This window comes from Microtus pennsylvanicus, chromosome 15 (genome assembly GCF_037038515.1).
Source record: "Microtus pennsylvanicus isolate mMicPen1 chromosome 15, mMicPen1.hap1, whole genome shotgun sequence".
NCBI classification, from domain to species: Eukaryota; Metazoa; Chordata; class Mammalia; order Rodentia; family Cricetidae; genus Microtus; species Microtus pennsylvanicus.
This window is the reverse complement of record NC_134593.1, coordinates 36306113-36330449: the sequence shown is the minus strand read 5'-3', so window position 1 is coordinate 36330449 and position 24337 is coordinate 36306113. Positions and strand designations below refer to the sequence as shown.

At 48.0% G+C, this 24337-nt stretch overlaps 1 protein-coding gene across 5 annotated transcripts in view; it reads right to left on the bottom strand.

Moving 5' to 3' along the window:
- The window catches only part of Enox1 (ecto-NOX disulfide-thiol exchanger 1), a 565092-nt gene that overhangs the window by 117776 nt on the left and 422979 nt on the right, over positions 1-24337 (bottom strand). For all 5 annotated transcript variants that reach the window (XM_075949640.1, XM_075949644.1, XM_075949642.1 and 2 more), the window contains 2 exons: positions 21033-21266; positions 11838-12050 (listed from right to left, as the gene is read on the bottom strand). In XM_075949640.1, coding sequence (XP_075805755.1) covers positions 11838-12050; positions 21033-21266 — 447 coding nt within the window. The remainder of the gene's footprint in view (positions 1-11837; positions 12051-21032; positions 21267-24337) is intronic.

Below are 24337 nucleotides of genomic sequence, written 5' to 3'. Positions count from 1 at the left end.
AGATGACAGCTCCCTCCATGAACGTGTCCAGAAGAAGGAACTAACCACATAGAAGGGAGGTGCTTGTCTCTGGTTTGGGAGAAGGATCTAGGGAGTAGTGAGGTGACAGTCACGATGACAGTGTATTAATGTTTAAAGAGATGACCCTGTTCTACAGCTGACCATGATGGTGCCTGTGAGCCTAAGGGAACACACTGAAAACCATTGAATGATACACACTAAAGGAGTCTAAAACTAAACGTTTAGGTCAAATTCCTGATGCAGTTTTCATGGAAGCTGCTTGCTGAGATAGGCACACGCCCTCCTATAATCTTATGGAATTGTAATAAAATTTAGTCCACGTGGGGCCACTGGACACCAGTCTAGCAGCCTGGCTCTCCCCATCGCCCCCTATTCTTTTTGTGGCAGGCACTCTCATGGCAGAATTGACTGGTTGCAAGTCAGAATCTGTGATCTCCAGTGGATCAATTTAAGGGGACACCACCAAGCAGGATATAATTTCCCCAAGTAAAAGTATCTTTAAATCTGGGGGCTGTTCTGTGTCGTCTCTCCTGCTATGATGTCCATGGCTGTCCTATATGGGACACTGATGGACCTGGAAGACTGGAAATGGCAAAAGGATACATGGTTTGACAATCCAGTATGTGGTGCTTGGACCTGGCTGAGCTCAGTAGAAGCCTCCTGCCTCCCGGGGAGTCCACAGCCCAAGCTACTGTTTGTCCTTCCCAGCCCTCTGTCCTTCTAGAGCAGCCTTTGGCCCTACCTGTGGCTCGCTGTTTTATCTGCAGGTCTCCATCTCTCAGCACCTCTACGCCTATCTTCACGTCACTTTCACCCTGTGCACCTTCACAGTCTTCTGGCATCACCTCGTGCTACGTGAGGTCTTGCTGGGTATGGGGACCCAATTCCAGTGTCTTGGCCATCTAGTATCCTCCCCTGCAAGGGATCTCCCAGCACCAGGGCAGAGGCACTGGAGAGAGATAGTGGCAGTCCCCTGGGCCTCCTCAGTAAGAACAGAGGGTGGCCACAAGTTCCAAGGTTTTCTATCAGGAGAGGTGTTTGTTTTAGTCTTCCAGAGGAAGAGGGGCTCAGGACAGCCACGTACGCAGACATTTAAACAAGCCCCATGGAGGGGAAGTGGAGCATCCAGTGCAGATCTCAGATTCTGGGGCTCTATAAGATCTCTGAACTTTTCGTACGGGGCAGAGAGGCATTGAAAGCACCGAGACAGAAAGGCAAGTATTAGCAAGAATACAGTCCTTTCTCCTTCCCTGCTTCTCCCCACAGCCCGGCACCTCCAATATCCCGTGTTCCAGCTACACAGCTGTGAAAAGAACTTAAATCCATTTAGTGCCCCAAATATCTGGAGCAACTGATTACATTCTTCCAGGCAGCAGGCTTTGCTGTATAAAGCACCTCAAACAAAATCTTGCAAGCCTAATTTTTGTTTTTAATGCTATCAGGCTCATGATAGAGCCTTAACTCTGTAGGTTTCAGAAGAATTCCCTTTTCTGCTTTTAAGGGATAACACATTTCCAAATCCTCCATGAATAGCTCAGAAGGGATTTTCAAAGGCACATATCAAATGAAACAGTTGACCTCCCTCCCCTGGCTTGTTATTGTTGTCTTTAAATGCTAAAGGCTGGGGGTGGGGAATTCTTCATGGGAAGGAGGGACAAAAGAAAAAAAAAACGAGACTTTTGATGGAGTGGGAGAACTGATCTTGGTTGGCCATAGGTGGGAGACTTGCCAGGGAGAGGATGCCATCAGTGATTGCGGTCTCAGGAAGGACACCCAGAGGTGTCACAGATGCCCAAGGAGATCAGTGAGCATTGGCCACGTGGAAGAGGCGGCAGCAGGTCAGGTGCTGAAACTCCTGACTCCCTAGTGGACCCGAGCTGGTGCCTGAGAGGAGGAGCTGCTGGGATGAGAGCCACGGAAGCAGAACATGATGACAGGCCTATCTGAAGGAGGCCACGGAAGCAGAACACGACCACAGGCCTATCTGAAGGAGGCCACGGAAGCAGAACACGACCACAGGTCTATCTGAAGGAGGCCACGGAAACAGAACACGACGACAGGCTTATCTGAAGGAGGCCACGGAAGCAGAACACGACAACAGGTCTATCTATCTGAAAGAGTTGACGAATGACGGGACAGTTGGGGGCTTTGCCTTGAGGTGACGCACAAGCACATCATGTGACAATGAATTCACTGTAGACCTGCTAAACTTGAACCCTCAAAGGCCAGCCTCAGACTTGATTTCTCAACTTCCTGGTTAGATGAGGCAAAACAACTGTTTCTCTTAGGGAATAGGAAACTCAAAAATATTTCAAAAAACAGGAGGATCTTTGTTTGGCAAATTCCAAGCACGCAGGCGATGGTCAAACTGCTCAAATAAATACAAGGGCATTGGGCGGACAATGACATAAAGATCTGCACACATCTTACTCCAGTAAGGTGGACAGCAGATGCTCTTGTGTAGGGAGCGGATGAAGTCGCAGTGAAAGTGTGCTGTTGACAAACGTGTGGCCATGTCAAAGACCCCTGTGCCTCAGCTTCATGGGAGTGGCAAAGCCTTCTGGGGTGAGACTCAGAGGGATGGCAAAGGCTTCCTTCTATATGAGTGCCAATGTTGAGAGTGTGTGCAGAGAATATCGGCCATAGCTTCCTCCTTCCAGAAGGCTCCTCCCCTACAGAGCCTGCTCCTCCTGAGAGGAGCTAAGCCTGCCTCCTTGTTCAGCTGTTCATAAGAACCTACGTCCTTGTGTATCAGTATGTAATAACGCTGCCTTCTCTTCGGCGGTATGCGAAAACGCACCTCCCTGTTCAACTGCATATAATAAACACGTTGAACTTCCCAGGCACTGAGGCTCCGTCAGAAAGCCCAGCCCACGGAATTCCAGCTTTTCTCTCGTCTCTGTGTTTGTCTTTTCTTCATTCCCTTGCTATCCTGGTTAGCTGTGTGAGGGGGCGGCTCCTATGTAAATGCACACATCCCAATGTTTTGGGAAGCGCAGAAAGAAAAATGAATGGGATTATAAAGGCAATGGCTCCGTACAATGTACAGCATTTTCGAGGCTTTATAAATCCAGCAAATTTCCTGACTAGATTTCCACTATTGACTCAACAAAAGTAATATATGTACGTAACACAAAGGAAACCAAAGGAGAAGGAAGACTATCTTCCAAGCGTGAGCCCCTTCCCCAGCTTCTCTCTCTAACAGCCAAGGATGCCGGCAGATTCTGGCATAGGCAGCAGGATAAGGCGGTATGCATGCATCCGGTGCACAGGTGTGCAGCTTTCTGGCCTGTTCATAAAACGCTAGAATTGTTCCTCCACCTTGCTCTGTCTCACTTAAGCTGTAGCTCAGAAGTTGCTGGAATGTCTACCACTAATAATGCTGCAACGAGCATGCTCAGACATGGCGTCTGCCATCTTTCCTTGAGCATCGTTATTAAAAGATCCTGGCGGTGACTGAAAAAGGATTATTAATCTTGAGAACCATTGTTAAATTGTTCTCTGGTTTATCCTCCCTGCATGTTATGTTTGCTTGGTTGGTTTCATTTTTCTCAGATTCTTTTCCTCTCCCCAGCCAACCACAGGTCAGAAGACACTGCGTCTGGCTTTTCTTGACAGGCGGAAGAAGGAGAGGATCACGGATCAACCACATTTACATTCCGATAACACCCACATTTGCAGTTTCCTGTACCAATGACCAAGACAAATCCAGGCTCAAGAGACCGGCCCTGGTCTCAGCAGCTGGGTGCACTGTGGAGAGTCATCTCTTGGAAGGAGAGGACAAGGCTAGATTCCGAGAGTATTATCATCCTCATGATGCCCAGATAGTGATTCATTTTTCTTCTGGGCCTCCACCGGCTCCGAATAATTCCACAAGAATTAAAGGGACACTAACCCACTTGAACAAGTGGCTCTGGCAGGCCTTGTCCTTCTGTCACATTGCCCCTGCCTTCCTAAAGCTATAACGCTGTAATAAAGTTCCTCGTGTTGTGCTGATCCCTGACTAGAAGATTATTTTTGTTGTACTTCATAACTATAATTTTGCTATTGTTAGGAATTGTAATTTAAATAATCTGTGTTTTCTGATGGTCTTAGGAGACCTTTGGGAAAGGGTCACGACCCACAAGTTGAGGAACACTGCACTAGGCACTATTATTCTGCTCTCTGGTGCTGGGAATCTCTGGTCCAGGGTCAGCAAACCTCGTGCTGCCTGGGTATTGTGTCTGCTCTTTTTAGGTCTCAGAAGAAATCCCTCACATTCCAGTTACTCCCACTCTCCTCCTGGGATGATTTCTTCCTTTGGCAAAATGATGCAAAGACGCTCTCTCTGCCTCAAGAGCACATCCTCTGCCCCACAGTGCTTTGTTCTCACTTTGAAAGTCTTCCTTTTAAACAAATTTTGGAGGAAAAAAATGTGTGGCTCTGTCTGTCCAAAGCAGCCAAGATCTGTTCCCTAACCCACCGACAGATATGTCCCACTCTACACTTGGCATCCGCCTTTTGATTGGTGCCCAGGCTGGGGGCCTATCAAGCTATTAGGTCTTAGTACTAGATAAAAGCTGTCTTCCCTGAGTTGCTTTGTTGTGCCAATAGAGCACATGGAATCTCAAAATGGAGCCTTCCCCAGTTCTTGTTTGTTCTAGAGAGTAAGGCTTAATTTTTCTCACTGCGTGTGTGTGTGTATGTGTTTAAAATTTATTTTAAACTTAGAATTGTAATTTTGATAAAATTAAAAAGAAAGATCCTAAAAAAGTGTCCACTCTGTTGTGGCAAACGTTTCGAATCTTCTGTCAGTTTGGGTATTGTGAGAATTAGAACATTTGGTGCTCAGCCTTCATTTGGAAGCCTTCGTACAATATTATTTCCATTGGATATTTATTCCCTGAGATCAAAGGGTGTGTTTTCTTTTCTTCTTTTTTCCTTTACAGTGGAAATAATATTTGAGTGTCTACTGCATTAGTAAATAACAGCTATCAGCATGATTTTGAGGGGAAATGGAAAAGCTGTCAAGTTGCTAAGGCATTACAGAGATTTTTTTTTACCCCTTCCCTTGGATGAGCAATGGCGATGGCTTCTACAGACATGGGAAAACATTTTAACACTTCATAAAACTCTTTTTCGACAGCAGGGGACACAGGAAGCAAATTTCCCTTGGTGGAAATAAAAAACATTTAGCCTGAGATGTTTCTGAGGAGGACGTGATTTCAGAGAGAGCTTTTGAGGCAGAAGAAATGTGGGGGAGGACACCAATCTGCCTATAAGGGGGACCCCGGTGTGCACGGAGGTCAGAAACCCTCATCCTTCATTCCAGCACTTAGCATATGACCTGGCACTTAACAGCGCTCCAGTAAATATTTGTGGGATGATGCTAATCATTCATCCCAACAGCAGAGGCTTTTACAACTCCAGCCGGGAAAACAGATGAGGACATGGGTGGAGGGAGGGGTGTCAGGGCACTGCAGAGCTGTCTCTGACAATAACTCTGACCAGCACTAGCACCTGCAGGGCTCTGGGCTCATGTTCACATGGTGGCAATGTGGCTTCTGATCCACACAGCAGTTCCATGGAGGCGGCGACCACAGTGAGGCATTGGTGTGCATGCAGGGATGACCGCCTGCTCCTGAGGCGAACCGGTCATCTCATGGGTCCTGCCAGCCCTCCTGCCTTTAGAGATCTGAAATTGCTCAAGGGTCTCAGTTGCTCATGTGGTAAGGGCTATGGGGCTTGGACGGTACTCAGGGATCATCTGGGCAAACCTCATCACAGAGAGGAGGACGCAGAGACCTGGGCTTAGAAGAGTCTCCTGAGGGGATATGGCTAATTACTGCTTGAGCTGAGATTAGAGCCAGGATCTCTTCAGACCCAGTCAAAAGCATCTACGTCGTTTGCTGTTCCGAAGACTGGAGATGAGGCGGGTGCCACTTTCTCTCCTAAGTGTACAAGTCTAGGCTGCATGATGGCCGAGACTCTTATAGTCTCCAGGCTAAAATAAGACTAGCAAGAATAAGATAATCCTACTATCTCATAACTTACATGTATTCTGTGTGTTCTAGTTTAAAGAGAATCCATTATTAGTGTTAAGTTAGTTTGAGATCACAGTTTACACACACACACACACACACACACACACACACACACACACACACACACCAAAACCTTCATACTATGTTCTGATGTTACTGGTTTTCAACACCAGTTTCGCAATGATGAATACTCAAGAGTCAGGACTTGTGAGTGTTTTTTACAAACAGTGCTTCCCTCTCTAACTGGTCAACAATAGATAGATACTGTAGTCAGGACTCAGAGCGCGTGTGCACGCGCGCGTGTGCACGTGCGTGCTTCTACAGGCGGTGCTTCCCTCTACTACTGGTCAATGACGGACACCTGTACTCAGGACTCCCGTGTGTTTGCACCAACAGTGCCAAGTTCAGGTGTGCTGTGGTGAGGTAAGAATGAGGTGAGTGCACATGGCCTGCGTCTCTGGCACAAAAGCATTCTAGAAGAACCAAAAAAAAAATCGATGCACATAAAATAATTAGCAGGTTTTAAAGACTCATGCAGAGAGTACGGCTGTGGGTTCCACCAGACTTGACGGGATTCAGGGAGGAAGCCCCAATGGTGGAGGATTTTGAATCTGGTATGGAGAAGTCTTTCAGGCAAGGAGATAGCAGAGCATTATGTGGGTGGAGTGGGGTGAGAAGGGGGTATGTTAGAACTATGTATTTCAGTTTCTAACTAGAAAACAAATGACCCAGATGGCCAAGGGTCAGAGAGTGAAGGTCAACTAGAAGCAGGACTCTTGGCCTTCACTATCTTTGCCACTATGGTTTTCAGTTTTCATTCATACCTGTGGTATTTGAGGCATGCATCCCTCGTTCACTATTAACAGGCCCCTTTCTACTGCTACCTGCTTTCTCATTTACCTCCTCCACTCTGTCCCCTTTCCTTTGCAGCAGGAAGTCTGTTGGAAAAGTAGTCGAGAAGGAAAGCCGTGGAATGTTTAATTGATGAGATGTGTATGTGCTGAAGCAAGGTCTGCATAACTGATCATCTTGGCTTGCATATTAATACGTGAATGTGTTGGCGCATGCTCCCTGGACTTACAAACTGATTCTATCAGATCTCTGAAATGACAAGCTTTGCTTAGGGTCGACTGATAAACTGAAAGTGGGCCGGCCTGTTGGGAGTTCCCAGGACGCATACATTTTTTAAAAGCAAAGATCAAAACCCCCCAAGTCTATGAATAGAAAAATGTGGGAAGTTCTGCCAAATAGACGGAATAAGAAATTGACAAGAAGGTGAGACAAATATGATCTGAGGATGAGACGACCTGAGACTAGACTCACCAGGCCTGCCAATTTTCCCTCTTCTCTTCTAACTAGCAGGCGAGATCGACTCTAGCTGGCTCAAGGGAAGAGAAAGCCCCAGTGCCACGCCAGGACAGACTGAGGTCCTCAGCTGATAACTGCACATCCATGGTCACAGGTCAAGTACAGTCCCCTAGGGAAGTGACGAGATGTCACAAACCTTGTTCATGGAGTCATGCAACCCTCCTCTTCTGTTTAACTCTAGCTCAGGCTGCACACATAATATCACTTCTGTCTTCAAGTCATCCCGGAAGAGTCTGGCTTTCATGGACACAGCTGAAGCCCTCCATGGTCCAGATGAGGCATGCACTCCTCAGCCAGCACAGAGCTGTTAGCATCAGCTGGGGTTTTCATAGGCTGTTGACAACTGCCCATCGCTGAAATACTACTGAGAACCAAACTGCAGAGCTAAGCTTCCCAAAGGGTGATGGGTAAGTAGGTGACAAACCTAAAGGTGATTAGAAGGTTATACACAGGAGGAGTCCAGCATCACTTTCTCTGTTGACCTTTGCTCAGCCATTCTAATAGCCCCTAGCCTCATAACTATGGTCTGGCATACTGATTTACATTAAGACCACAGCCAGCAAGCTTTCTTGGATTTATGTGATTCATCACATATGCAGGTTGAAACCTTGTTACCTACAAAAAGTTTCCCCCTTTCTATTCCCTCCTTTCTTTTCTGTTTTGACACAGGGTCTTATCTAGTCTAGGATGGCTCCACCCATGCCTCAGCCTCCTCAGTGCTGGAATTCCAGGTGTGCACTGCACGCGGCTATGAGCGATGTCTGTTTGTACCGTTTCAGGTTGTGCACTGCACGTGGCTATGAACAATGTCTGCATGTACCATTTCAGGTGCGCACTGCACACAGCTATGAGCGATGTCTGTGTGTACCATTTCAGGCTTTCTTCTCACCTGTTTCACAGTTTAACCCATTGCTTACTAATTCCTCCCCTCCCTAATATGTCTCTTATGACTCTGATGTCCCTTCTTAGTACCCTTATCAAAACCTAGCCAACTGTCTCACACCTGGGTAAGTGTTGTCAAGGTACTGTGATGGAAACGCCATCAGAAGAAGGGGGACAAGAATGACCACCAGAAGGGGAGGCCTTTCGACTGAGGCCTGAAGGATGAGGAAGAGTCCAGCATGCATAGTAGGGAAGAGCACGGCAGGTAGAGGGGATCAAGTTCATGAAAGCCCGGAGGCAGGAGATGGCTTCGTAGGACTCAGGAAGCATAAGACTGATGGGGATGACCACAGCAAGTCCAGGGGGGAATTATGCTGAGGCTGGAGAGCTGTGATGGCCTGGCGCATGACTAGAACTTAGAGAACAACGGGAAGCTACCTGCGGGGGCTCGGCCGTCTATCAGATGGTACATGAGAAGGGAACTGGAAAGGAAAGGACATGACTCCCCAGGAGTTACTTTCTCTTTCTGACTGTGAGCAACTCAAGCTTATTCCGGGTATCAGTGGACCAGACAAGAATTATATCTCCCACTTTTCGTATTTTTGGGCGTGGCCATGTGTAGCCTGTTGGCACTCAGGGTGTGGTAACTGCATGTAATTGGCCCCCAAAATCTCATGGGGTGTGGCCCTATTAGTAGGTGTGGCTTTGTTGGAGTGGGTATGGCCCTGTTGAAGGAAGTGTGTCGCTATGGGGGCAGGTTTTGAGGAGTCCTATGCTATGAATACTTCCCAGTGTTTCAGTTGACTTCCTGTGGCCTGCAAGATGTAGGACTCTCAGCTTACCGACAGCACCATGTCCGCCTGTATGCGGCCATGCTCCCAACATGATGATAATGGATTGAACCTCTAAACTGTAAGCGAGATACCGGAATTAAATGTTTTCCTTTGTAAGAGTTTCCAAGGTCATGGTCTCTTCCAAGCAGCTCAACCGCTAACTAAGAAGCTGGTGCCAGGGACTGGTGTATTGCTCTGGTAGGCCTGACCATGTTTGAAGTGATAGGGACTTTGGGAGTTTAGGTTCGGAAAGCAGCGGAATGCTTTAAGCACTGCTTAATGGGTCAAACTAGTAGGAGGACAGAGGTCCTGAATTGATTGGATGAGCTGTGGGTTCAAGAGGTTTCGGAGGAGAAGAACCTTAATATGTGGCTTACAGACCAGTCTTGGGATATTTTGGTGAAGAGAGGGGCAGCTTTCTGCCCTTGACCAAAGAGTTTGCCTGAGGCTAAAGTGAAGAGTTTTGGATTAATTCAGTTGGCAGAGGAAATCTCAACACAGCCTAGTATGGACTCAGCTGTCTGGTGATTAATATGAACGCTGATGAAGATTTGAAATAAAAAGGAGCAAGCTGAGCAAGGAAAAATATGAAAGTGGCTTGTGGCCACCAAAATGAAACAATTGTGTCACATGGGCTGTGCTTTTTCAGGCAGAAACAACAGGGTTCCTTACGTACGGCCTTGAGATGGGTTTGTTGGTGGGGAGATAGTGTGCAAAGCGCCGAGAAGATTTCGATCAAAGAATTTATTCAAATGGGAAAGGAAAGCCATGCAAGGGAAAAGGCTGGGAGATTGAAAACAAGAGTTCAGTTAAGCCGAGGTGCTAAAGAGCTGTATTGACAGCTGTTCCCTCTGGGCATGGGCTTCCAGGATGGCAACTGTGTGGATTCCTTAAGGTTGAGCACCTGTCCTAGTGTGTTCCCCCCAGCTCAAGCATCCCAGTGGAGGCTCCAAGGCTGAATGGCCTACCCTGAGCTCTCTCACCATGGGGCCCCACTGATGCCACACACTGCACCCTGTCTATCTCTCAGTTCTTTCAAATATGGATGCCTTTCACCTGCACAATGACAGGAAGGCCGGTTTTACTTTTCCAGTCCCATTTTAACTAGTCTCTTTTTAATACCTTTGTCATGGAAAACATGGTTCTTTCCTACGCTAACCCACAGCCCCCCCCCCCTTGGCTTTACAGCTCTTGTCAAATGCTGAGTTCTTGCAAAAGGAGACAGTGAACTGCACACAGACAGGAAGTTGGTTAGAACCGAGTCCTCTGAGCAAAGCTAAGTGGGCAATAATCACTCTAATATGTGGGCGCACGGCCTCCCACCATAACCCCCTAGGAAGTGTTCTTTTGAGATGATGTACCCTTTCTTCTCTCCTTGTTTCTCCTGTGAACCCACTCTTACCTTCTCTCTGGCCACTGATTCAGGTCCCCCTCTCAAAGCAAGGGTCAGTATTAACGTTCTCTATTCTCCACCTCTCAACCCCAACTCTAGTATTGCTGGACCTACACACTTGGGTCAGAGGCCATTGTTCAGTCCTGATGAGTTCTGCTAATATGATGTGGGTCAGTAAGAGGAGGAGAACTCCTGTTTCCCATAGTCCTCTTCTTTAAAGGCAGAGTGCTCTGATACTGGGCACCTGACTTACCAGTTTACGTTTGGGGATTCACTGCACGGTACTTACTCTGTGCTGCTGCAAGAACTGTCTGTTGGCAACAAAGTCCCGGAAGATGCTTTCAGACCTAAGATCCTGGCTTGTCACCGCTCCCTGTCTTCCTATCCTAACAGACACTTTATCCCTTAGGTTTGCACCGGTGAAAGGGGTGACGCCATTTTGGCACACTAGATCACAGCAAAAGACACTTATCTTCAGAATGAATATGGAAATTGCATGCGTTGCTGTCTTGTGTGGACCCCTGCACCTGGAATGGAGCATGACCTCGCTAGAGTGACACACAACGGCTTTCACCAAGCGACAGACCATCAGCTGCTAAGCTGTTTTGTGCTGCCGTGACATTAACTACAGACACAGAGTACCACAGGAAAAGGGGACGCCCCCTTTTTTGAATAGCGCCCCGGGGTAATTACTGAGACTATTGTTCTATTAGAAAGCTCCCTTTAGGCTCCTTCATCAATTCAGGATCTAGACACGAAAAATCACTGGCATTAAGTGTTTAAGGCAATTTGCTTCCCGAATGAAGACAGGACGAAAGTCTACTCCTGAGTCACCCGTGCAGACAGCCAAAGCTCACCGATTAAGGACCCCGAAAGGGGTGTTGGCAGATGGTACCATCTCTCTAAACAGAGCCCCAGAACACGTTCAAGACCTATTCTCTAACAACAGCCCCAAGTGGACATACAGGTCTGCGTGGACAGCCTGCAGCTGGACAGAGGCTGCCCTGCAGGTGTGGTGTGAACTGAGGTGGATCCAAAAACCACGTGCACCTGACTGCCCTGTCCTGGGGGCGCACGGGTGGTGTTCCGAGGGAAAGCTACCAAAATGTTGCTCACCTGGAGAAGCAAGCTCTCAGGGCAGGGTCCGTGTTCTCCACATGCCACAGAACGTGAATCAGGTATGAAGCGTACCATTCAGTATGGAATAAAACGGGGGGAGGGGACTTCTGAACTACTTACCCCCACATGAGAACACAAAAGAAAAGGCCAACCCATAACAAAAGAGATGCTCCTCCCTCCCCCCAAGGTTTTACTTACATTGAGTGAGGATCCCGGTTAAGGCATTTTTAAAATTCTCCTTGGCTTCCTCCATTTCCTGTTCGTGGGTGGCTTTCTCGTTCATGAGCCTGCGCACGTGGCTGTTGGCCGACTGCACCATGGAGTAGAACTGGTTTGCTGAGCGCCGGTTCACCTCCCCGCGTTCTATCCAGGACAGCAGCACCGTGATGGCCTCCGAGAACTTGCTGTCGTCTGGAATGGAGGGCGAAGGCAAGAAAGGGCCATTTCATCACGTGTTCTTCTCAAAGCACGTGAGGCCTCCCTGGGCAGCCCTTGCTCCCACCTCGGCAAGTTAGCTTTCCCTGGGAAAGCTCTGCCACTCCATGGCTGATCTTTTCCCCTATTCCTCTGGTTCCACAGAGTCACCTAGCGCTGCTCATTCAGCTTCCTCTCTGTGAGCGTGGCTGTCCTGGGCACCCTTAGCTATAATTTGCCACCCCGTTCTCATATCAAACCTAGATTATGCTCTCTTAAGATGGGCTCAAAAAACTGTTGGGAACCTATTTGTCCTTTATTCTATTTCTTTATCAGAAATACTACATGACAGGATATTATTTATTTATTTATTTATTTTGCTCTTTATACAGATAGCTGGGTTAGTGTCAATGTGTGGATGACAGGAAAACTCACTTACAACCTTCGTGTACTACCGGCTACTGTACTCAAAGCAGGCAAGAGAAATAACGTCATTTCTCGTTCTACTGAAATTCCAAAGTAACCTCATTTCTAGTTTAATATAATAGATTCCATTACAATGAAAAATTGAATATTTTCTAGTTTCCTACACAAGGGAGTGTGTTCCCTGCGGTGATCAGCCTTTGTTGAGGGTAGCACTGGAAAGCCAGGTTGGACTTGGTTTGAACCTCAGGGTAGAGGAGGAGGCCAGGAAGGAGGTTGCATCTGTAAATCAATGATAAAGCTAATTTCAAAGACGACCAATAGGCTTGCTTGTTTGGGAACGGCTGTACAGCTGGGAGGTGGAGGAAAGCAGGTGTGAGGGTGATTAAGTCAATTACAACTGGAAGTTGTATGCCAGCCACTACAACATCAATCGATGTGATCACTGCTAAAGGCTCTGCATGGACTTTCTAAGTCCCCCGTGGGCAGGGGAGAACGTTCCCTTGTTTCTGCTTCTAAGCAACGTGATAGTGAAGTACCTTTGTTTACCGAAAAAGGTCAGCATTCTCAAACATTTCATTCTCGAGATCGGGAGCAAAACGAGTACCCTCACTGTCTGGGTACTTACCCACTTCCTCGCCTCCCAGAGCCCTGTCTTTCAGAGCGCCCTCCTGTATTGTTCAGGTTTATAAACACGCCCATACTCCAGGTCGACAGAAGAAAAGGCAATTTTACTTTTGTTTAGCATGATTAAAAGAAAAATCAATCACTGCCCCGTTATCAGTATGCTAGTTGTGGACTGCTTCGTAAATCCTACAGGATGCTGCCTAAGCGATCTCCAGTCCTCTTTTTCTGAGACCTCCTCCCTAGCCAGGTGCCACTTCTTTAGGTTCTTGCCCAGGGCCATGCTTGGCACATCGGGGCAGGCCTCCCCTTGCTTAGGATCCGGTAGAGGGGCCTGGTCTTCCCTCTCTAGACTCCGAGCTGCTCTTGTTGATGTAGGACAAGTCACAGTACAGTGTTTCCTCCTGGGCTTAGGGATCAAAGCCCTCCCCCAGCCCCACCATTGGATCAAACCTGTGCTCACCCTTGAATGGGTGGAGGGGTAGGTAACTAGCAGAGAGAGGCACACTCACATGGAGACCACAGATTCTTTGTACCCTTTGATTCTTGAGCACAGAGCACCATCGCAATACCCATGCTGACTCATGCAATTGTGTTAACTCTGGGGTTTCAGGCGAGTTCAACCCTCCGTGAACTCCAGCTGCAGTGGTTTCTTATCTCATTTCATGGGCCGAAGAGGCTTGTGTAAGATAAAATCCATCACACGACTTAACATTACACTCGGCCCATGGAGAGGCCCATAATTTAGCATTATGTTTCTGAGAGGCCCACTGCGACTCTTAGAGCCAGAATAAATCCTGCCTCCCTCCACACTCTCTCCGTCTCTCCCTGCCAATAGATGTTAGGAGAATGGACCTTGGGACAGACGGCAGGAATAAACCCGATGCTTATAAGAAATCCTTTTTCCCCTGTAAAAAAATAATCACAGAAAAGAACACTGACTGCATGTGCTATAGTTTTACCCTTGCTGTGACTTAAGCCTCTACACAGGGTCAAGAAAAGGGAGAATCCTTTACTGCTGAGATATATATTTCTCTCATAAAGAAAAGCAGAAAAGAAGGAGCAGCGTTGCCCATCTGGCTCAGTTTTCTTCTCTTGGTACATGGATCCTTTCCCCAAAATCTCACTCCTGGTTATTACATTAAGTGTAGAAACTTCTGTCAGAAAACACACACACATGGTAGAAATCACAATCTTGTGCGGTGTGAAAACCACCTCACAAGGGTCTCAATGACCCTCACTCTTATGACTGACACACGAGTTGATCTTAAGTTGCAAGGAGCAGCAAATGCATAGTTTTCAGAGGGAAAAACCATCTCCAGGGCTAGGCAACAGAACACCCGGCACTGAAACCGTAAGAGGCTCTCTCACCTGTTAGCTAGTATTGGTGGCTGAAGCCCGCTAATTTAAGAGAAGTATAAAGTTCCCAAAACTCCCAAGTTCATCATCCGAGTTTGCCTTTGAAGCTGGCAGGTTAGCAATGATTGATGGATGTCCTAGCTAGCATTCACATTAAATTTAAAACACGTTAGTGGGGGCACGCTTAGAAATGCCAGTCAACATTTGTTACCACATTAGAAGTGACTTTAATTTATACTTATTAGCACCGACTCAGCCACCCCTGCTGGGTGGCTGCTGGAGCATACTGAGGACGGTCGTTTTCAATTCACAACTGTAAATTCAATTTCGCATTCAGCGGAAAGATCACCGAGAAAGCAGAAAACAATATAAACTAATTTAAACAGGATTTAGATGGCCGCGTTATTAAAGCTATTCATGTGGAAGGAAATTAACGCTGCCCATAAAAATCTCTTCGAAGACGCACTTTGGAAACTTCCGAGTGCTCTCTGTGCCCACGCTGAGGTGCAACTCTGAGAAGAGTGATGTTTAGAAGTTAGAATGGGTCACGCATGCCTTTCCGCAGCACCACGCTGGGAACCAGCGGCTGTATGGAGGAGGGGTGTGGACCATTTGCCCATCCCAGATTACTCAGCGTGCTCCAAGAAGGAGCTCACCACATCACACCCCTCTGCCTGCGCTACTGGAAATGCAATTGTCGGCCTCCCTCCCCAGCTAGAGTCTCTAGAATACACTTCCTCGCCAAGCCCATTCTGATAGGCACCGTGGACACGGCCTCTGTGCTTTTGCCCTGATGTCTCTCGTATTCCCCATCCCCTGCCCGGATGTTACTCTTTTTTTTTTTTTAAGATTCAGCTTGTCACCTTTGTAAGGGAGATTTCCCTGGCACCTGGGCACGAACTGAGGGCCTCTGCTGTGGTTCTGCCATTCCCTATGAACGCCACTGACATAGTCACCCTGTGCAGTGATGATCGCCTACCCTTCACCTCCAGCTTGAGGAGCTGCTGTCCTAACGAAACTTCCCAAACCCACTGCAACCCTCTGGTCACTTTCTGCTTTCTGGTTCCAGTTCACACTTCGTCTATTTCTCAAAGATACGTACTGGTTAATACTAGACAAGACCTAGAGCCATGGAGTAAAAGGCACACAGTTTAACAGTTGATAATAAGACGTGTAATTTTGGGTTAAGGGGGATTTTCATGTATGTCCTTGTTCACTAGAAAGGTAAATGTTCTCACGACAGAGAAACAGGCCTCTGAGGTCATGAGCACCGGGGATGAAAGTTCGGAGTGAGGTTGGACATTCTAGGACAAGCAGAAGGTACTGGTGGCAGCCAAATGTCTAGCTGGATTTCAGTTGATTAAAAAAACATTTTTGAAAGCGTGTTCAATTTGAGGGCGGCGGTAGCAGCGTGTTGGCTTTGGAGGGCTAAGTAATTGTGCTGCTTCTGTTTGTCGTTCAGTGTCACCAACTGAATCCGTGCCACCTTTTTCTTGGGGTTATTTTAGACCTTGTGCGGCATCTTCTTTACGTTTGATCAACACCTGCTACACAGCAGGCATTAAAATTGCCAGCAGGGTAAGATCTGTTCTTCAAAGTCCGCAAGTCAAAGTATCTTTGAGAGCTTGTTAAAAATGCAAACTCAGCTTTTCTCAGGAACTCCCCCTCCCCGCCACGCACCAGCCGTGACTGCATTTTACCCCTATGTTAGACGTCTCAGGCGTACTGCAAGTAAAGATTCGGGGAAAGCCAGGTAAAATGGGTAGACGCTGATCTAAGTTAAGAGATAATACAAACTTGAAATGGAAAGTAGTAACTAAAATTTAAGTGAGTTTTGAAAGGATCTGATGTGATTTTTATGAGCTTTGTGAGTGTCTTCCTCTAAATCCCCACTTTCAACGAAAGAAGAATTGTCGCTGCCAACCAAGAAAGAGAAAGGTCATCCGAGACCTGGAACCAGCAGAGAGATCACTGTGGATCCCTCGGAGAGATCCTGGGTGTGGACTAGCACACCACACCCCACTTTCACACACACCTTCACTGGGGTGTGTACTTTCGTTTGTCTGACTAGGCCATTTTACAGCTCTTGGGGGGGGGACATAAATCATGGAAATGAGTGAGGCAAATAATTCTTCTCTACAGCAATGCCAGGGGCTTTTGTTCCGTAGAAGCCGAAATGTTTGTAAAGCAAATTGCGTGAAGAATTTCCAGCTACTGACATAGCCAGAAATCAATATGTGTCTATTTCTTTGAGAAAACAAACAAACAAACAAAAACAGCAACAAAAAAATCCAGTGTTGTAGAATATCATTTTAATGTTTTCCACCTTTCTGTTCAATCACGGAACCTCTCCTATGATCCTTTTATAGACCCAGCCATCAATCAACACACAACAGCCCTCCTCAGTTTCTTACCCCATGCTCTCAGCTTGCCTGGTGCCAGATCTCCCTTAGCACACAAAGGAGAAGGAAACTCCCCAACGCGTTCGTGGTGCCTGTCCCCCATCATCAGCCACCTACCAGGCTGATTAAGATTTGCCCAGTGTTACCACCTTCTGCAGGCTGCTAGGATGGTGTCAGCCATTGCTCCAAGAAGCTGCACCTTTGGGGCTGTTACAGAATCTGTGGTGGAGAAATCACGATCATGGTGCACATACAAACTGGGCATGTTCCAATGGTTTTGTTTAACTCATTCATTGATGCAGACATGGTAAGATGTGAAAGCTAGTTAAAAAGGAGAATTTGGCCCAGAGAAGTATGTGCTTTCTAACTGCTTAACTGTCTGAGCAACGGTTAGCCAGAATAGCTCATAAAGGCTACGCAAGTGGTTAATGCCCCCCTCTGCCCCAACACGCAGTCTCCTCAATTATTCAGTATTTATAAAAATGGGTAAATTAAAAGGGCAAAGTGAAAGTCTACTGATTATTTCCGCTGCGGGGCCAAGCAAAATGTTTCTAAATGAAATGGCCCCTCGTGCCTCTATGGAGGTCGATCACGCCCAGAAGGTGTTTCTCTGGGAGGCTCCCTGCGCACCGTATTTTCCTGGTGTTAGCTAATGGAATGTCCACTTGGCTCACAGCGTTATCGATTTTTACTTTCATAGAGCCATAAATATTGACAACCATCTACAGGATGCCAGCACCACTTCCGCTCCGGCCTACTGACGCTAGCCATACTCTACGTCCGTATGAGCCCAGTCCTCTGAAAATTATGAGCACAACCGCAGGGAAACTCAGTTCTCAGTGACACACGAGGGGACCCCAAGGGCACTGGTTGAAGAACTGCGTCCAAAGTTTCCTCGATACACACCAAAGAAAGAGAGAGATGGATGGGAGAAAGGACTGGAAAACTTTGAAAATGTTTTTGCCCAGAGAAACCTCCAGCGGATGAAGATATAAGGCTTCCTCGTGGTGGAATCAATCTCTTCCTTGTGCGGCCCAGACCCTAGGTCCCTTCAGGGCTGCCTGGTCTGTGATAGAAACCCTGGAATTCATTACTGCACCTGCCTGGTGCCACTGTTTCCAATAAAGTGTAATTATGGTTCTATCGAGCCCCTTCTCGCTTTCCCAAAGCCGGGCCGTAAACTTCCGGTCCCTGCTCGGCTACTTCCCAGTCAGTCTTCAGTAAGCTGCGTTGTCTCCCGACAGTGTCCACTTAATCAGCAGGGTGCCCGCTGCTTTTCTGGTTTAGAATTTGTATTAATGAAACCGATGCCTGGTGACCATGTGTCTCAAGTACCACGAGTGACAACTCAGTGTTTGCTCTGGCTTCGGGGAGCTAAGCAGCCGGTGGGTTGCCATCCGGTTATGGTTCCCAAAGATGCCCCCTTCTCTCACGCTGGTGGTTTCACTGGTTTGCCTGTCTCTGCAGAGAAAGCGTCTTGTGGTTGCTATGCATGACGGTGCACATCACTGCTAACAGTACGTATACTGTCACAACCCACTATTGCACAGAACAAGAACAAGATGGATGGCCGTTTCCTCTATTGCCCAAGAAACCTAAATCCCATGAGGCAGGAGCTGGCATGGTGTCTTTCTCTTCCCCCGGCACCTAATACCAGGTATTTATTTGTAAAACACTTAGCAAATACTTCTTCCTTGATTGGCAGCAGGCTGACCATAAACCACTTCTCTCATTTGCAGCCAGGTCTAATAGCCCTAATGGCCAAAGATGCAAGATGCCCACATATTCAAATACTTGGAGAAGAGAGAAAGGATTTCATTTGCCCAACACACCTACTCTGTGCACCTATGTGGAAAGCCTTGCAGGTCATAATAAAGACTTGACTGAAACAGATTAAAGTCCAATTAGGTATCTTAGATTGCATTTACGCTTCCTGTCCCAGACAGGTTTCTACAACTTCCATCTTGACGGCATTTTATATCCTCGCGTCAGTGAGATCACCTTCAGGGAGACAGCTTCCTTGGCTCCCCCTGCCTGGCTTTACAGGGTTCTGAGGAGCAGAGAGTGGATTTCCTCTTGGAGGCAGCCAATTTCCTAAGCAATTAAATGCTGTTTATATTCTAGACTCTGTGCTTGGGTTGAAATTGTCAAGCTTGGTATTACCTGACTCTGGCCTAAGACGTACCTGCAGCTAGTTCATTCTGCTGGAAGAGCCATCTATTAAAATTTCCAATCTGCTCTCTCCCCCAGGGATCACACGGGACTTGGCAAAGGCACAGCTTCTGAATTCTGTAAATTATACTCATCTATATAAATATACATTTTTGAAATGGCAAGGCTCACAAATTACTCCAGCAAATTGACATCCCGATCTGCTATCCTCCAAGAGCAGAGGCAAATGCCATGTACCTTATACATGCAATTGGCACTTTGGATGTTCGCTTCATAAAAATAACACAGTATAGCTGCCAAACCGTCACAAACTTCCTCCATGTAGTACAGAAGTAAGGCGTGGCCATGCGTGAACCCCTCTTGAGAGTCTCACACTCTGCTGACTGAGCGAGCGGGACCTGAAAACCGTCAGGGTGGTGCCATAAAAATCACTTGAGGCTAACAGAAGAAGTAATTATTCCAATGAGCATGCCTGGTTGTACAACACGTTCTTTCTCATTCTGTACTCTCCTAATGCTTCTCATTGAGGGGACAGCCTCTGTCTGGGTATTAATGCCTATACTATGGGCCTTCTTGGAGCCCCTGGGCGGTAACTAGAAAGCCAGCAGGCAACATCCAGCGACTGGAGAGGGGTAATTCAGGGGCAACTGCAGCTGATGAGGAGTCCTCAGATCTGACAGGGATGGTGGCTGGAAGTGCATGTCCTGCTTTACAGACAAAGCACAGAATGTCATTTCCAATCTTTCTACAATTGGCTATGGGCAGCTTTTGGTTCACTTTCTTCAGCAAGACCATCCCATCCTCGTGAAAACACACGAGGCAGGCTCCAAAACCCTGAGAACCAATCACAGCCCTCCCCTCCTCAGACAGCTGTGAAAGCCTCTCTCTACCCTTTACAGAACAACCAATACCAGCAACAGCCTTGGGGGTTCATCGTCTGGTCGAGGTACTCTCCATTGTCACCTTGCTTTGGGGACAAAGTGACCAAGCCAAATCCTCTGGATTTCCTGTGCATCTTTGTTCCATGCGCTCCGGCCTCTGGTTAACCACTGCCTTTATAAGCATTTCTGACTTGGGAGAGATCTTGTTCATCCCACCAACTTCAAATTCTGCCTGCTCTGTGAAGATATTCCTGGTACATTTACCCTCTCTGGACACACTTGCCGCCGTTCCCCAAGTGTGTTGCCCATGCCTTGGTTGCAGTCACTCATTTACTTGGAGACACAGCTGTGACTCACTATGGCCCTGACAGTACCCGGCAACTTCAGGAGCTCTCATCACCACCCGCCACTGGCCTATAAAATGCTCAGATGCCATTCAGCTCACTCGCTTTGGCACACACACAGACACATACAAGTGCACACCCCGTCCCCGTCTCACTCATTTCTAAACTTGGCCCACCTGTCATCACTGAAGCTCAGCAGGTCTGCTGCTCATTTCTTTGGTTCCTTACTTACCTCTCCCTCACACCCGGGGTGGCCCCAGCAAAAGTTAAACAGTTACCCCTCCTCTCTCCTTGCTGATCTATAGGTGTGAGAACGGTTCCTTCAACTCCGCCTCTGAAGACGGGGGACCTGTCTACTTTTTTCTTTTCTCGCCCACAAACCCTTGCTGGCATCGTCTGTAAGATGTCTTGAAAGCTTTCAGTGTCTCGTGAACCTGCACACGCCGCAGAACTCTGAGAGCACTAGAAAATGCTGACTCCTAGGTGAGGCCTCTGCCTGGCTCACTGGGCGCAGGCTGGAGACCTCAGGTGGCTGCTGGGATTGGGGCTTCCCACCCTTCCCACCTTCATACAGAGAGTTTCATAGAGGAAGAGCTCTGTTCCTAGCAGGATGGTGGAGCCCTCGGCCCTGCAGACTCCAGCTCGCTCCCACTCATAAGCAGCTTGCAGGGAAGAGGACACGCTGGGATCCGGCCTCTGGAGAAGACCTCCTTTCTCCTGCATTAATTAGTAGCTAAGGCGGAGGGGAGGAGCCCAGTTGGAGTCCCTCCTTACCTTTCAGCTTTTCAGCCAATAGGGCAGCTTCGTGCTCCGAGTAGTGCATGATGGCGGGCGGCGAGGGTGGGCGGAGCCTGTCCTCCTCCAACTTGCGCCGATGCCGCTCCTCCCGGGCGCGCATCCTCTGCTTGCATTCCCACTCGTAAAAGTCATCCCTGGCCTGGGCAAAGTCAACGTGAAGGCGGCCGGAATCCTTTTTATCCGTGCTAGACCCTAATCGCATTCGGTAACCTAAAAGCATTGGAAAGTCATGTTACCTCAGCTCACGGGACACACGTTCTGGTCCAGGCTTCCCACAGGTTAGGCAAACCAAGCACTTGTTCCGCTGCCCTCTGGACAGGAGAGGATACCTTTCTCTCTAGGAGTTGGAAAGCAGTTGTCTTCCCAACCGGTTAACCATGAAACACAGATGTAGAGATAAAGATAACCCCCCAGAAGTTTCTCAGAGGGATGCTCACCATCCTCTGGTCCAGCATCACCAACTGAGAACCTAGGCACTAAATCCTGCCCACTCCTTCCTCCCTTTGGCTTCTAGGGAGTTCAGAAACAAATTTAGACTGTAGTAAGTTTTTCTCTCGACCTTTTAATGGTCTTGCTTTTTCTTCCTTCAATGTACTATAACTCTATTGCATAAGCACTCTTAAATTTTTTTGAGAAGAGGCAGAGTATGAGTAAATAAAGAGCATCTCTGATATTTAAAGGGCCTGCAAAGCAAATTCCAGAACTTCACTCGCAGCCTATTGCTTCATTCCCCTAGCAAACACGGCCCGCCTAGTTTTCTCTCGGCCGCTACAGAAGCCACAATTACCCAGGCAATTTTGCAATGCTGTTTTATTTCTACTTATCCTCTGGGGGCATACAGGAGAATATTTTACCTTCAATCAAGAGGCCCCAGAGCACCTCATCCAGCCTGCAGTATCCACAAATTGTCCATGCAATCTCTGAAGGCCACGAGAGGCTTGTGCAGGGGCCCAAAGCCAGGCCAGATTTAAAAAAAAAGAAAATGAAAAAGAAAGTGGCCTGGGAATCTCAGGGGGTGGGAGGTTACTGCGAGCTTCCCAGCTTACAAAGACTGGGCAGTGTATGAGCCGTCAAGCCAGGACGGAATGCCGCCACTGGCCTAACTTCAACTGAACAGGAGTTGACTGCGAAGTGGCTCTTCAGTTTAGAGTACTCCGACTTTCCCAGCATAAATTTAAGTCTTGGGAGCATATCTGCTAGGGCCTGCTAGAGGAGAAAACAGAACCAAGCACCTTGGCCACACAGGGGCTTTGCAAATGAGCTGCAACTGGCAAATGCTAGGCTGTGTTGGGCGGGGTACCCCGTGTCAAGGCACGTTTCCATGGGACCGACAGCATTTGGGGTCAAAGCAGAGTTACAAATCCCCATGGAAGCTGGATTTTCAGCAGGGCGCGTCACACTTTTGAGAAGTTACAGATCTGCTAGAGATCTCATCTGACTGAACTCTCTTCTAGGTTGCCAGCGCGTTCTCTAAAAACCTGGCCACATGACAATACCCAGCAGCCATGAGAGTGGCCATTCGCGTGCGAGCAGAATTAATGCGGAAGCAAACTATGTCCTGGTGGTGGGCTGCCGGAAGTTACATCAGCAGGGCAGGTACTGGCCAGCTGTCGGAGCTGGCCAAACAACTTTCCCGGCTCCTACCCACAGAATCACGTTCGAAAGCATTTCTGGTCCTCTCTTTCATCAGAAGCTCATCATGACAGCCTTAAAAGGCACTCTGATGAGGCTGAGGCTAAACTTAGTCTGGCCCTCAAATGTGAAAGTGGTCCTAAAATTAGGCCTTCCAGCTGGGTTTGGGCTTGCAAGAGATTACACAGAGGAGGGGGGGGCAACCTTCTCTCCTTCCTGTTCCCCATCCCCCAAATAGCTGGGACTTGAGACCTCCTCAGCTCTGCTCCGCAGCCTCAGCTGCAGAGGCCACCCTAGCAGGGCATTAGAGTCCTCTGCACCTGGGCAGGCCAGGCTCCAAGAGGGGCCTCTGTTTCCTCCTGCTATAAGAGCTACCCTGGGAGCAACCAAGTTGAAGACTACACCTCCCTCTATGTCTGTGTTTGGCACTGTTCATCTTTGCTAGCACCTTCTGAGTTTTCTGTTTGGTCTAAAAGTTGAACTGTGTCAGTGCTGTGAAGAATCATACACCGACTGCCTTCTCCAATCACGTGAGATGAAGTTAGAGTCTACAGACGAATAACAGTTGGATGGACTGTAGTGACTAGACCTCAGGTTTCCAGGCAGGCACGGATGGGAAAGAAGCGTCTGTCCTTCCTTATTTTAGCCAGAGCTGTTTGGTTAAAAACAATCTCACACCCAGTGGTTCCCACAATGCACTTCATATCCATGTGATCGATGCTCCCTAAGAGTTCTGGCTAGTCAGCTGGCAGTGGAGGGAGATGGAAAGCCAGTACCCTACCCTCTCTGGGTCCCCAAGGGCCTAACAGTTGGGTGTGCACTGCGAAATACCTTTATTCTGGGTCTGCCTTTCATTCCCGCTGTGGATTGTTCAGACTTGACTTTTCACATTAGCGGCTTAATTACAGTAAGGGTTTTAGCACCCTTTGGATCCCTGTCTAGGGTAAGAAAGCCTCTGAGGTGCTGAGCTAGCCTCTAAGGTACTGAGATAGCTTCTGAGGTGTTAAGCTAGCCTCTGAGGTGCTGAGATAGCCTCTGAGGTGTTAAGATAGCCTCTGAGGTGCTGAGATAGCCTCTGAGGTGTTAAGATAGCCTCTGAGGTGCTGAGATAGCCTCTGAAGTACTGAGCTAGCGTCTGAGGTGTTAAGCCAGCCTCTGAGGTGCTGAGATAGCCTCTGAGGTATTGAGTTAGCCTCTGAGGTGTTGAGCTAGCCTCTGAGGTGCTGAGATAGCCTCTGAGGTGCTGAGATAGCCTCTGAGGTGCTGAGATAGCCTCTGAGGTACTGAGCTAGCGTCTGAGGTGTTGAGCTAGCCTCTGAGGTGTTGAGCTAGAGTCTGAGGTGTTGAGCTAGCCTCTGAGGTGTTGAGCTAGCCTCTGAGGTGTTGGGCTAGCCTCTGAGGTGCTGAGATAGCCTCTGAGGTGCTGAGATAGCCTCTGAGGTGCTGAGATAGCCTCTGAGGTGTTAAGCTAGCCTCTGAGGTACTGAGCTAGCGTCTGAGGTGTTGAGCTAGCCTCTGAGGTGCTAAGATAGCCTCTGAGGTGTTGAGCTAGCCTCTGAGGTACTGAGCTAGCCTCTGAGGTGCTGAGCTAGCGTCTGAGGTGTTGAGCTAGCCTCTGAGGTGTTAAGACAATCTCGAAGCTCCTGGAG